This window comes from Amblyraja radiata, chromosome 20 (assembly GCF_010909765.2).
Source record: "Amblyraja radiata isolate CabotCenter1 chromosome 20, sAmbRad1.1.pri, whole genome shotgun sequence".
Classification (NCBI taxonomy): Eukaryota; Metazoa; Chordata; class Chondrichthyes; order Rajiformes; family Rajidae; genus Amblyraja; species Amblyraja radiata.
Window position 1 is genome coordinate 27,228,211 of NC_045975.1, and position 14,376 is coordinate 27,242,586.

Below are 14,376 nucleotides of genomic sequence, written 5' to 3' on the forward strand. Positions count from 1 at the left end.
CACTCAAAACAGGTTCTAATCACTGGCTGGTTAATTTGCCAAATCGCCTTAAATCTTCACACCTCTTCCTCCAACAGAAACCGTTTTCCTCTGTATACCCTATCCAGACTCCTCATTTTTTTTTAACTTCTCCAACATATCTTTCAAACTTCTTTGCACTAAGAACAACTCAGTTTATCCAGTCTTTCCCCAGATAAGACCCTCAATAATTTCTTCACCCTTTCTATGGCTGTTATATCTTTCCCGATGTGAGCTGACCAGAACTGAACACGATTCCACAGTGTGGACAAACCAATGTTTCTATTCAGGTCTGTTTTTGTTTTCTCAACTCCTGTATATACAGTATAGCCCAGCATCCCATATACTTTTTCATCAGCTTTTTAAACCAGTTCGTCAAAGCTTCATACAAATGCGCACCTCAGCCCATAATATCTATTTTTAGCATTATCCTAGTTATAATATTTTGCTTCTTGTTTTTGTATCAAAATGTACGATCACATTTATCTGCATTAAATTTCATTCGCCCATCCCACCAGCTCCTGAAGATCCCCACTATCTTCATCACTGTTCACTATACTTGAATGCTTTGCTTCATCTTCAAATTGTCCCCTGCACATCCAAATCCAAGACACTGGCACAACATTTTCAAAATAAAAGGGCAGTTCCATGAAGAACTGTTGGCCTTTACTCATAACTGTGGAGAGACAAGAGGGATTTCATACAAGCATGTGCAAATATGGAAATCCTAAATTTGTGTAGAACTGATCATCTCTGACAATTTTCTCTGGGGTTAAGATCAGACCTCTGCTGCCATCTAAACCTACAGCAGGTTAATTCATGTTCAATGCAGCAATTTATTTCACTTTAGGGAATCTCCCTCAGTGAGAAGAAGATATACAATTCAGGTATAGATATTTATTTTTTAATTGTTTTATTTGAAATATGTTTAATTATTTTCCAGTGTTTTGATTTCTAACCATTTTGATTTTTTTTTATGTCACTAAAATTTTAAAATTCTTAATATAACTTTAAAATATTTTTTAATGTTTTGAATTATTTCAACTTACTGCCTGCCAGGATACACAGCTCTTCTGCTGCTAAGCAATAAAAATGAAAATCAGACGGACAGTATGGCTACCTCTCTCATTGGGAATTCCCTCCAGCTGTGCTGTATTTTGCCTCCGAGAACCTGGTTGTGGATCCCAGCCCATAGTAATGTGTGGCTTGTGCAGCCCTCTACCGGCATCTAGACAGATTGATTCAGAAGCTATACAGCCATAGAATGAAGCGATCAGAAACAAGCCATTCGGCCCACCACATCCATGCAGACCTTTTTGCCGATCAACACTTACAGTGCCCTCCATAATGTTTGGGACAAAGACCCATCATTTATTTATTTGTCTCTGTGCTCCATAATTTGAGATCTGTAATAGAAAAAAAATCACATGTGGTTGAAGTGCACATTGTCAGATTTTAATAAAGGCCATTTTATACATTTTGATTACAGCAGTGTTATACATAGTCCCCACATTTCATAATGTTTGGGACACAGCAATGTCATGTAAATTAAAGTAGTCATGTTTAATATTTTGTTGCATATCCTTTGCATGCAATGACTGCTTGAAGTCTGCGATTCATGGACATCACCAGTTGCTGGGTGTATTCTCTGGTGATGCTCTGCCAGGTCTGTATTGCAGCCATCTTTAGCTTAAGCTAGTTTTGGGGGCTAGTCCCCTTCAGTTTTCTCTTCAGTATATAAAAGGCATGCTCAATTGAGTTTAGATCGGGTGATTGACTTGGCCACTCACACATTTACCATTTTTTACCTTTGAAAAACTCCTTTGTTGCTTTAGCAGTATGTTTGGGAACATTGTCTTGCTGTAGAATGAACCGCTGGCCAATGAGTTTTGGGGCATTTGTATGAACTTGAGCAGATAGGATGTGTCTATACACTTCAGAATTCATTATGCTACAATCATCAGCAGTTGTATCATCAATGAAGATAAGTGAGCCAGTTCCTTCAGCAGCCATACATGCCCAGGCCATTACACCCCCACCACTGTGTTTCACAGATGAGGTGGTATGGTTTGGATCTTGGGCAGTTCCTTCTCTTCTTCATAGTTTGCTCTTGCCATCACTCTGATATAAGTGAATCTTTATCGCATCTGTCCACAAGACCTTTTTCCAGAACTGTGGTTGCTCTTTTAAGTATTTCTTGGCAAACTGTAACCCGGCCATCCTATTTATGCGGCTACCTGGTGGTTTGTATCTTGCAGTGTAGCCGCTGTATTTATGTTCATGAAGCCTTCTGCGGAGAGCGGTCATTGACAAATCCACATCTGACTCCTGAAGAGTGTTTCTGATCTGTCGGACAGGTGTTTGGGGGGTTTCCTTTTTTATAGAGAGAATTCTTCTGTCATCAGCTGTGGAGATCTTCCTTGGCCTGCCAGTCCCTTTGTGATTAGTAAGCTCATCAGTGCTCTCTTTCTTCTTAATGCTGTTCCAAACAGTTGATTTTGGTAAGCCTAAGGTTTGGCTAATGTCTCTAACAGTTGTATTCTTGTTTCTCAGTCTCATAATGACTTCTTTGACTTTCATTGGCACAACTTTGGTCCTCATGTTGATAAATAGCAATAAACATTTCCAAAGGTGTCAGAAAGACTGGAGGAAAGACTAGGTGCTGAGAGCTCTCTTTTACCTGCATTAAGGAGGCAATCCATCACACCTGAGCATTTACAAATGCCTGTGAAGCCATGTGTCCCAAACATTGTGGTGCCCTGGACTATGTATAAACACAGCTGTAATTTCTACATGGTGAAACCAAAATGTATAAAAATACCCATTAATAAAATCTGATAATGTGCACTTTAACCACGTGATTTATTAAAATTACAAATCTCAAAATGTGGAGTACAGAGGCAAATAAATAAATGATGGGTCTTTGTCCCAAACATTATGGAGGGCACTGTATATCATTTGTTTGCATTAGGTGTATATCGTTTAAAGAGCATTAAACAAAGCACGTATCTGACTCAACAACTCTACAGGCAACAAGGTCCATCTACACTGCATTCAGAAAGTATTCAGGCCCCTTCAGTTTTTCCACATTTTGTTACATTACAGCCTTATTCTAAAATGGATCAAATTCTTTTTTTTTTATCATCAATCTACACACAATACCCCATAATAAAAAAGTGAAAACATGCGTTTTTGCAAAGCAATTAAAAAAACCTGAAATATCACATTTACATAAGTATTCAGACCCTTTACTCAGTTTGTTGAGGCACCTTTGGCTGCATTAACAGCCTCAAGTCTTCTTGGGTATGACGTTACAAACTTGGCACACCTGTATTTGGGTAATTTCTCCCATTCTTCTCTGCAGATCCTCTCAAGCTCTGTCAGGTTGAAAGGGAGCATCGATGCATAGCTATTTTCAGGTCTCTCCAGAGATGTTCGATCGGGTTCAAGTCCGGGCTCTGGCTGGGCCACTCAAGGACATACGCAGACTTGTCACAAAGCCACTCCTACGTTGTCTTGACTATGTGCTTAAGGTCAATGTCCTGTTGGAAGGTGAACCTCCACCCCAGTCTGAGGTCCAGAATGCTCTGGAGCAGGTTTTCATCAAGGATCTCTCTGTACTTTGCTCCGTTCATCTTTCCCTCGATCCTGACTAGTCTCCCAATTCCTGCCGCTGAAAAACGTCCCCACAGCATGATGCTGCCACCACCATGCTTCACCATAGGTATGGTAATGGCCATGTGATGAGCGGTGCCTGGTTTCTTCCAGTCGTGATGCTTGACATTCAGGCCAAAGAGTTCAATCGTGGTTTCTTCAGACCAGAGAATCTTGTTTAGGTGCCTTTTGGCAAAGTCCAAGCGGGCTGTCATATGCCTTTTACTGATGAGTGGCTTACATCGTGCCACTCTACCATAAAGGCCTGATTGCCGGACTGCTGCAGATATAGTTGCCCTTCTGGAAGGTTCACCCATCTCCACAGATGAAATCTGAAGCTCTGTCAGAGTAACCATCGGTTTCTTGGTCACCTCCTTGACCAATGTCCTTCTCCCCTGATTGCTCAGTTTGGCCGGGCGGCCAGCTCTATGCAGAGTCCTGGTTGTTCCAAAGTTCTTCCATTTAAGAATGGCGGAGGCCACTGTGCTCTTTGGGACCTGCAATGCTGCAGAAATTGTTTTATACCCTTCCCCACATCTGTGTCTCAACACAATCCTGTCTCGGAGGTCTACGGACAATTCCTTCGTCTTCATGGCTTGGTTTTTGCTCTGACATGCACTGTCAACTGTGGGACCTTATATAGACAGGTGTGTGCCTTTCCAAATCACGTCCAATCAATTTAATTTACCACTGGTGGACTCCAATCAAGTTGTAGAAACATCTCAAGGATAATAAATGGAAACAGGATGAACCTAAACCTCAATTTTGAGTGTCATAGCAAAGGGTCTGAGAACTTATGTAAATGTGAAATTGAAGTTATTTCTTTTTCATTACACTACAAAAATTTCTATACACCTGTTTTCGTTTATTTGTTATGGGGTATTGTGTGTAGATTGATGACATACATCGGTGAGACCAAGCGTAGGCTTGGCGATCGCTTCGCCCAACACCTCCGCTCGATTCGCAATAACCAACCTGATCTCTCGGTGGCTCAGCACTTCAACTCCCCCTCCCATTCCGAATGGGACCTTTCTGTCCTGAGCCTCCTCCATGGCCAGAGTGAGGCCCACTGTAAATTGGAGGAGCAGCACCTCATATTTCACTTGAGTAGTTTACACCCCAGCGGTATGAACATTGACTTCTCCAATTTCAGGTAGTCCCTGCTTTCTCCCTCTTTCCCCTCCCCTTCCCAGCTCTCCCACAGCCCACTGTCTCCGCCTCTTCCTTTCTTCTTCCCGCCCCCCCCCCCACCCACACCTCAGTCTAAAGAAGGGTCTCAACCCGAAACGTCGCCTATTTCATTCGCTCCATAGAAGCTGCCTCACCCGCTGAGTTTCTCCAGCATTTTTGTCTACCTTATAACCCTCTGATGTGTTCTTTACACTAATATCATTATACACAGTGTTTGAGTCTTTTTCCCATGTGTGCATTAACGTCTAACCCATTTTTTCCCATTAGATACAGAATAGTGTGACAATCTCTCAAAAACTGCACCTTTTTTAACGTCTGCAAATTTAAGGAATAAACTCTGAGAAGTTATACTAGGGGTGACATTCTGCACTCATTTCATGTGTATTTAGAATGCTTGATAGAGCAGCATGAAGGTCTGTCTGCTCTCCTTCAAAAATATGTCTGAGCCTTACACTCAGAAGAATGTCTCCTTTTGCACGATGGAGATTTTTTATTCCATTTTTCACATTAATATGAATAGAATTCATAATTTTGAATTGATTTGGATGGATTGCTTACAACATTCACTAAGGTGGTCACACAAACTCATTATTAATTTTAATGTTTTTTGCATTGTTTTCTGTTATTATCTTGTTCCAGTTTGAATTGGATATGCATTGTACCTGTAATATACAGTCACATCATCACCATATTGCCTGTGAATGTATTTCTGGTTGCACCATAGGTCCTCTGGATTGGATATTTATGTCAAGGTCATGGAGTGCTTGCAGCTGGACAGAAAGTCCTCAGCCTTTTGCAGTATCTGCTGATGCCTCCACTTGCCTTCCCAATCATTTCAATGGATACAGAGGTAAGAGAAATGCCAGAGTAGGCATTAGGAACTGCAGATGCTGGAATCTTGAACACAAAATGCTGGAATAACACAGCGGGTTAGGCAGTATTTCTGGAGAACATGGATAGATCACATCTTGGGTCAGAACTTTTCTTCAGACTGGAGAAGAGTCCCAACCTAAAAAATTGTCTGTCCATATTCTCCAGGGATGCAGCCTGACCCACTGAGTTTTTCCAGCATTTTATTTTAAGAGAAATGCCAAAATGTTGGTTATTAGAGAGTTAGACCTTTGGAATAAATAGATGCTTTCATTGCGCAGTGATATTATGTTAGTCTCTGTATGACTTTCTTGATATGTCTCCTTATGAAATGCACAAATGGATGACACAAAGCACACTCCATGGTGCGTACTGAGATATTTAGGGTTCTAAACGCTTTTTGGGAATTGCAATATTTTGTTTAGTTTGGCAGTGTTTGCTTATGTTTAAAAGATAAGTCAACAACTCTCAACTATTCAGAGGGGACATTCACTGTATATCACTATTACTGAACTAACGCCCAATTATCTGCAAATCTGTCCTGACCCTATCCACCTTCACTCACTCTTTTCCCATTCTAAACTATCAATCCTTCCGCCAGTGAACCCAACAGCCAAAGTTCACCATCACTATCTATCTACTAATCAGTCCCAATCAGTTCTAATCCATTGTACTGCAGGCCTACCATGATCTAACAGTCCAATGAACCTACACAGCCAATATATTAGTTCCTCACTATATTTAGTTCCTACTTCAGGCCTGGGTTCTCACTGTGTTTGAAGTGTTTGCAGTGTCTGACGTCAGTCTCTTTCAGCATTGTTCCCACATGCCTTTATATCAAATAACCACCATAAGATTGCTTTACAATTGCAAACCAACCTATTAATCAACCCAATACTTCCAATTATTGTGTTAATCAACTCCAACTATGAGCAGTGAACCAAAAGAGGTGACAAAATGAATTCTGCTATCATAAACACTGGGTCTAAATCTTATGTTTAGACCCAGCAAAATAAGGTAATAAATTATTATGAATTAAGTTGAAAAGTTATAATCTGAACATAAATTAGTAAATGGCAGCAAACAACTTTAGAAACGGAAAATTGTGTCCCATGAGCATTCAGGAGTTTTTAGAATTTTTGAGGCATTTTCTAGCTTTCAAGTCAAACTTAATTTACTCGTGAACATTTCTGGATATATTAAATATGGAAATAAAATTATTATTCCCGCCACAGAATAACATTAATAGATTTGTTCATATCCTGCTCCTTGAATTTAACCCTTATTGGACTACGATATTTTGTGGATTAAAACAATGAAACTATCAGCTGCACTACATTGAACAGGCTGCTATAAACTGGTTCATTATTACAATCATTTATGGCTCTACAACAAATTTCACATACAAATAATGTATCTTGAGCCAATATTGGATGGTGCTGAGAAAGGTGTGCTGGGATTGCAACATGTAATTAAGCTGTGGCCATCTCACCACCCTCTCCATGATGCATTTAAAATTCATGTTCTCACCTTATTATCATGATCTTAGCTTCTAGTCAGCATCAGGCTTGCTATTTGTTGTATTCACATATCTGTAGAGTGCAATTTTGTGAATGCTGGAACCATTTGAAGCCAGTGAGTGTTAATAAAGGAATGGTGCTTATTGTCTGGAAGCATGAGTGGAAGTCAGCCCAATAAATTGAGAAACTTTATAGATCACTGAAGAGCACAGGTAGTGGTATTTTCAGACACAACTCCCGGATGTCTTCATGGATGAAATTATGGAGATGAAAGAGATTTTCTAAACAGGAGTCAACATGTCTCTGCTGTTGCATACCGGTGTTGATTTAGAATATAGTGCATTCTAAACCAACACCTGTAACAAAGCCCTAATGACATGAATGCATGTTAAACTCGACAAATACAACATCATATCCCATTCAATACAATCTTGCCATTAGTAAGCCACAAGACTTCATTCTCTTGCCCAGTACCATACTCCCTGTACACTCATGACTGTGCAGCCAGATTCTCGTCTAATTCTATTTATAAGTTTGCAGATGACCTCATTGTTGTGGGCCGATTCTTAAACATTGACGAGATAGTGTATCGGCAGGAGATTGAGAACTATTGGCGTGGTGTCAATGCACAACTTCTCCCTCAATCTCAAGGAAACAAAAAAGCAGGTCATCAAATTTAGGTAGCAGCATCAAGTACACACCCCTGTCTGTATTAATTGCACTGAAATGGAGTTTAAGCGCTTCAAGTTCCTAGGTGTAAACATCACCAACAATATACCCTGGTCCAACCACACAATGCTATGGCCAAGAAAACATACCAATGCCTCTACTTCCTCCGAAGACCAAGGAAATCCAGTATATCTTTAATGACTCCGAACAATTTCTACAGATGCGCCCTAGAAACCATCTTATCCTGATTAGTACAGCAACTGCTCTTGTCAAAACTGCAAGAAATCACAGAGTTGAGAATGCAGCCGAGTCCATCATGTAATCCAGCCTCCAAGTCCCCCATTGACCCCATCTACACTTCCTGCTGCCTCAGGAAAGTAGCCAAAATAATCAAATAATCAATAATCAAATAATCAATACATATACCAGACATTCATTATCCCCGCTCCCATCGGGCAGAAGTAAAACAATGCTTGAAACCATGTACCAGTAGATTCAGGAACAGCTTCTTCCTGCTGTTATCAGATTGTTTAATGGATCTTTCAGATGCTGAGGATGCATTCCTGATTTTCCAATCTACCTTATTGTGGCTGTCGCATTTTTTAAATCTACATTGTTTTCTGTAGTTGCAACACTATATTCTGTATTCCAGTCTTTTTTCTTCTTTTACACTACCTGATGTACTCATGTATGATATGATTTTGCCTGAATAGCAAGCAAAACAATGTTTTTCATTGTATCATGGTACATGTGGCAATAATAAACCAATACTAATATCAAAAGACACCTACATCATTCAGTCAATAACATTATCTATAAATTACTAGACGGGACACACGGGAGGGCTGGTCCCCGACGCAATATTCCACCTCTCCACCAATTCCAATATTGGTGGTCAATGGGGGGGATTTCTGGAGTGCTGGTATGGGTTCTTGGGGTGGCAGCTCAGTCCCTCAAGCCTGATCTGCTGGCAGCTCACTCACGGCTGGTGGGCTGGCAGTTGACTCATGACTATTCCTTGAAATTCCATTACAAGCAGGGTGCAAGGCCACCAAATTCAAATCCATGTTCCTACCATTTCAAGCAGGGTGCAAGGCCACCAAATTTAAGTGCAGTTTCCTACCACTTCAAGCAGGGTGCAAGGCCACCGAATTCAAGTGCAGGTTCATTCCATTTCAAGCAGGGTGCAAGGCCACCAAATTCAAATGCAGCTTCATACCATTTCATGCAGGGTGAAACCACCATAAAACCACACAAAACACCAAACTCAGTTCAGTAGACATTCAGTGTGTTCAGTTGATTCACAGCTCAGACAGAGTCGTGACCTCTCCCTCCCCCATCATGCAGAGACTGAGCCACACCCACACTTCCGGGTTTTATAACCCCTCCCCCTCCCACCGGGAAAGGTGTGGCTTTCATGGCGTGATTGACAGGGGAGAGATTCTCAACATTTTTTAAACACTAATATCACTTATTTTTCATTGATGGGAAGAGTTCTCTGCACCTGCTCAGCGTAAGTGAGTAAGATGGCCAAAATTCACAGCCGTAAGTGGTAGCGTTTTATCTAAAATCAATATACAGGAAGTAAGTGCATTTGCAGTAGTGCCTTTTAACTTCAAGCCAAAGCACCCAAGCCGCCATTTGCAGTAAGTAGTGCCTTCCAACTTCAAGCCAAAGCACCCAAGCCACCATTTGCAGTAAGTAGTGCCTTTCAACTTCAAGCCAAAGCACCCAGGCCACCATTTGCAGTAAGTAGTGCCTTTCAACTTCAAGCCAAATCACCCAAGCCACCATTTGAAGTAAGTAATGCCTTTCAACAAAGCCAAAGCTCCCAAGCCACCATTTGCAGTAAGTAGTGCCTTTCAACTTCAAGCCAAAGCACCCAAGCCACCATTTGCAGTAGGAAGTGTCTTTCAACTTCAAGCCAAAGCTCCCAAGCCACCATTTGCAGTAAGTAGTGCTTTTCAACTTCAAACCAAAGCTCCCAAGTCACCATTTGCAGTAAGTAGTGCCTTTCAACTTCAAGCCAAAACACCCAAACAACCATTTGCAGGCAGTGCCTTTTTACTTCAAACAAACCATATTTTCATTTTCAAACCACATTAAGAGGACTCACAGTTGTGTCAACAGTTATTCAGTGTTATTCAGAGCTCAGAGAGACGTGACCCTTGGCTTCATCCATCTTGCAGAGACTGAGTGAGGCACACCACTTCCTGGTTTTATAGTCCCTCCCCCTCCCTCCAGCAGGGGCAGCAGAGGAAGGGTGAATTTTTTAAAAACATTAATATCTCTTTGATTTGTCATCGATGGGAAAAATCCTACGCACCCGTAAGGCGGAGGGGGACTCTAAGTGAGGTGGCCAAAAATGATGGCCGTAGGTGGTGGCGTTCTGTCGGAAATTGCAGCACAGTGGGCCAAAAGCGGTCAAGATCAGAGTTTTAGTAATATAGATAACTCCTACAACCATGCGCTCGGATAGCTACCACTATTCCAAAGCTCACCACCACATTGAACAACTCACATATACTGTTAGTTATTCAGCCATGTCACATAAATTGCCCAAATTAAGACTCATCCCTCTGTCATGCATAAAATGATCAATAGGGGACAAGTACATTTTGATTGGCTCAGAAGTTTGAAAAACAGTGTTGGATGCTATTGTGAGGCCATCAGACCATGTGGCCAAAGGTGATGCTGAGATCATTACAGATGATTTCCAATCCAACCTGTTAGATCTCACATATAACACATGCAAAGTTATCTGCCTTGTGATTTCTTGCTTATCTGCCTTCCTTTTTTTAAACAATGGAGTTCTATTTGCACAGGGAAATAGTAAACGAATCAAGAGATGAAGCCTAAGGCATTTTCATTTCAATAATAACTAATTTGTTCCAAGGTGATATTAGCAATCCTGCTAATGTAATCCTTTTGGTGTTCATCCACCATTACGTAATCAGGATAGGAACAAAAAAATAATTTATAGGAGTCAGTTATTTAAGTCCCAAAGACAGGGTGGAGTATACACCATGTTAATATAAATGGCATGATGTTGAGAAGTGGAGAAAAGCAAAGATAACTTTGTGTGCTGGAATAAGATGGTATGCACAATTTACACAAGCTGTGGGGTTGTGATATAAGCAAAAGAAATTATGAAGAATGATTTGGCTGTGATCGAGCTTCATTAAAAAGCATGATTGTGGATAGCAATGGCTAATATTTAAGGAATGAAAACAGGAACATTACATTTCTACATGGCATAAAATACAAAATGAAAAACAACCCAACCATGGCAAACATAATGTTAGAATTACATTTGATCTAAACAGCAGACATAAAAGATTGCCAGACAAAATAGCAAACCTGAGAGAAGAATCTGGGAGCAGCTTTAGCATTGAAGTAGGATATTAGAATAAAAATAGAATGTAAGAGTCAACTTGCATTGAGCATATAAATTATCTGTAATAGCTTGTAACGTTGTAAAAATAGCAGAACAAGGGAAGTTTTGTGTAGCCAAGTGGGACAGACCTAAATAACTTGATGACTTCTGCAATGATGCAGATCTCAGGAAGAAGCTGAGATGTATCATCCATCCGGTGCTTCTGGCCCAACATGATAGCAAATGTTACTTGCCACTTATTAGCACATACCTAAATTTGTCCAGGCCTTGCTGCGCACCAATGTGGGTTGCTTCAAGTGATGAAGAAATGTGAATGGAATAAAACATTTTACAATCATCTGCAAATATCCCCACATGCTAAAAAGGAATTGATGGAGCAGCAGAAGATTGTTCGGCCTACGGTACTGCCCTGGGAATTCCTACATTATGTCCTTGAGCTGGGATGATTGACCGCCAACAAATGCAGATATCTCCTTTGTGCCTAGTATGACTGCAGACACTGGAGTATTTTCCATTTGGTATCAATTGACCTCAGTTTAATCAGGGCGCTTTGAAGTCATACTCAGCCAAATGTTGTCTTGATATCAAAGGCAGTCACTCTTACCTAACTCGTTGGTCCATTTTGGATTAAGATTGCGATGAGGTCTGGAACCAAGTAGTCCTAGTAAAATCCAAATCTGTAAATAGGCTATAAGTGAGTTATTGCCATTTTACAGTGCTTCTGTCCTTTTGCTGCTAATTGAGCGTAAATTGTGCGGGTAGTGATTAGTTACATTAGATTCACTGCCTTTTGTGAATGAGGGATTCCTGGGTATAAATTTCCACATTGTTGGGTAGATGCCAATGTTGAAACTAGAATGGCTTGGCCACAGGCATGCTACTTCTGAAGTATGGCTTTTCAATATGACTGAGATATTGTCTGATCCCATAACTTTTTCTGTGTCCAGTATTTTCAGCTGTTTCTTGACATTATTATCAAATGAATTGAATTGACTGGAGACTTGCTTCTGTGATGGGGGAGATTTCAGGAAGAAGTAGAGATGATCATCTATCGGATATTTATGGATGAACGTGGTTGCAAATGTGTCACCTTTTTCTTTAGTACTCATGTGCCAGGCTCTATCATCTTTAAGGATGATGAGGACATACTAGGACTTCCTCCTCCCATTAGCTGTTCAGTTGTCCACTACCGTTCAGAGCTAGATGTGATAGAACTGCAGTTTTCATGTAATCTATCGGTTATAAGATCCTTTAACTTTGTCTAGTGCATGCTGGTTGTTATTTAGCATGCAGGTTGACCTGGCCAACACCTCCCCATTTTAGCTGTACCTGGTGCAGTTCCTGGCATGCCCCTCTGTGCTCCTCATTGAACCAGGATTGATCTCCAGTTCTGATAGTAATGACAGAATGAGGAATATATCGAGTAATGATAGATTGTGCTGTAGATTTTTTTGCTGCTGATAATGGTGCACAGCATTTTGCAGATGCCAGTTTTGAACAACCATTACTGAATGAATCAAAATTTTGCCAGCTTTGCAAAATAGGCTATGATGTATGATTTCTCAGTGATGAAAATCAATTGGAAGTCTCAAAAATCAATCATTTCTTCTTAATCATGAAGCACAAAGAAAGATTATGATTGTAATTTCAGAATTAAAGTTTCCAAGAAGATAAACTCAAAAATCAAATTTGTCGTAAATAGATATTTGATTGCCCAAGCTAATATTGACACAGTATAAAAGCACAAGAGACTGCTGATGTTGGAATCTTGAGCTAAAAAAACAACTTGCTGGAGGAGCTTAGCATGTCAGGCAATGTTTTGGATCACAACGTTTCTTCATTTTAGCTACAGGAATAAGTGGTGCTGTTCATAGGATGAGATCAATCGTGGGGATTCTATAGTTTATATTTTCATATTTCAAGAAAGAATGTGGATCCAAGGAGAGATAGCTGAATGGATAGAAAATTGGCTCCATGGAAGGAAGCAGAGGGTGATTGTGGAAGGTGTCAAGGTCAGTTTGATTGCCACATGTACCAATTGAGGTACAATGAAATAAAACATTTGGACTGGAGGCCTGTGACTAGTGGTGTGCCTCAGGGTTTGGTGCTGGGCCAGTTACTGTTTGTCATCTACATCAATGATTTGGATGAGAACATACATGGCAAAATTAGCATGTTTGCTGTTAATACAAAAGTCGGTGGTTTTGCAGATATTGAAGATGGTTGTGAAAAATTGCAACAGGATCTTGATCAATTGGCCAACTGGGCTGAGAAATGGTTGATGCAATGTAATACAAAGAAATGTGAGGTGTGGCATTTTAGGAAGTCTAACATGGGCAGGACCTACACAGTGAATGGTCGGGCTCTGGGGAGTGTTGTAGAGCAGAGGGATTTAGGATTGCAAGGGCATGGTTCCTTGGAGGTCCAGTCGCAGGAAGATATGGTGGTCAAAAAGACTTTTGGCACATTGACCTTCATCAGTCAGAGTATAAGTATAGAAGTTCAGAGGTTATGTTAGAAACATAGACGAATAGGTGCAGGAGTAGGCCATTTGACCCTTCGAGCCAGCATTGCCATTCAATATGATCATGGCTGATCATCCAAAATCAGTACCCTGTTCCTGCTTTTTCCCCATATCCCTTGATTCCTTTAGCCCTAAGAGCTAAATCTAACTCTCTCTTGAACACATCCAGTGAATTGGCCTTCTGTGGCAGAGAATTCCACAGATTCACTCTGGGTGAAAAGTTTTTCCTCATCTCAGTCCTAAATGGCCTACCTCTTATTCTTGAACTGTGACCTCTGGTTCTGGACTCCCCCAACATGGGGAACATTTTTCCTGCAGCTAGCCTGTCCAATCCTTTAAGAATTGTATATGTTTCTATATGATACCCTCTCATCCTTCTAAATTCCAGTGAATACAAGCCCAGTCAACCCATTCTTTCATCATCTGTTACTCCCGCCATCTCGGGAATTAACCTGGTGAACCCATGCTGCACATGTTGCAGTTAGTGAGACCACATTTAGAGTATTGTGTTCAGTTCTGGGCACCATGTTATA

At 40.7% G+C, this 14,376-nt stretch overlaps 1 protein-coding gene across 2 annotated transcripts in view; it reads left to right on the plus strand.

The window, feature by feature from the left end:
• LOC116984776 (tyrosine-protein phosphatase non-receptor type 5-like) overlaps positions 1–14,376 on the plus strand; it is an 84,609-nt gene that overhangs the window by 47,337 nt on the left and 22,896 nt on the right. For both annotated transcript variants that reach the window (XM_033039142.1, XM_033039143.1), the window contains one exon: positions 5,588–5,713. In XM_033039142.1, the coding sequence (XP_032895033.1) occupies positions 5,588–5,713 (126 nt within the window). The remainder of the gene's footprint in view (positions 1–5,587; positions 5,714–14,376) is intronic.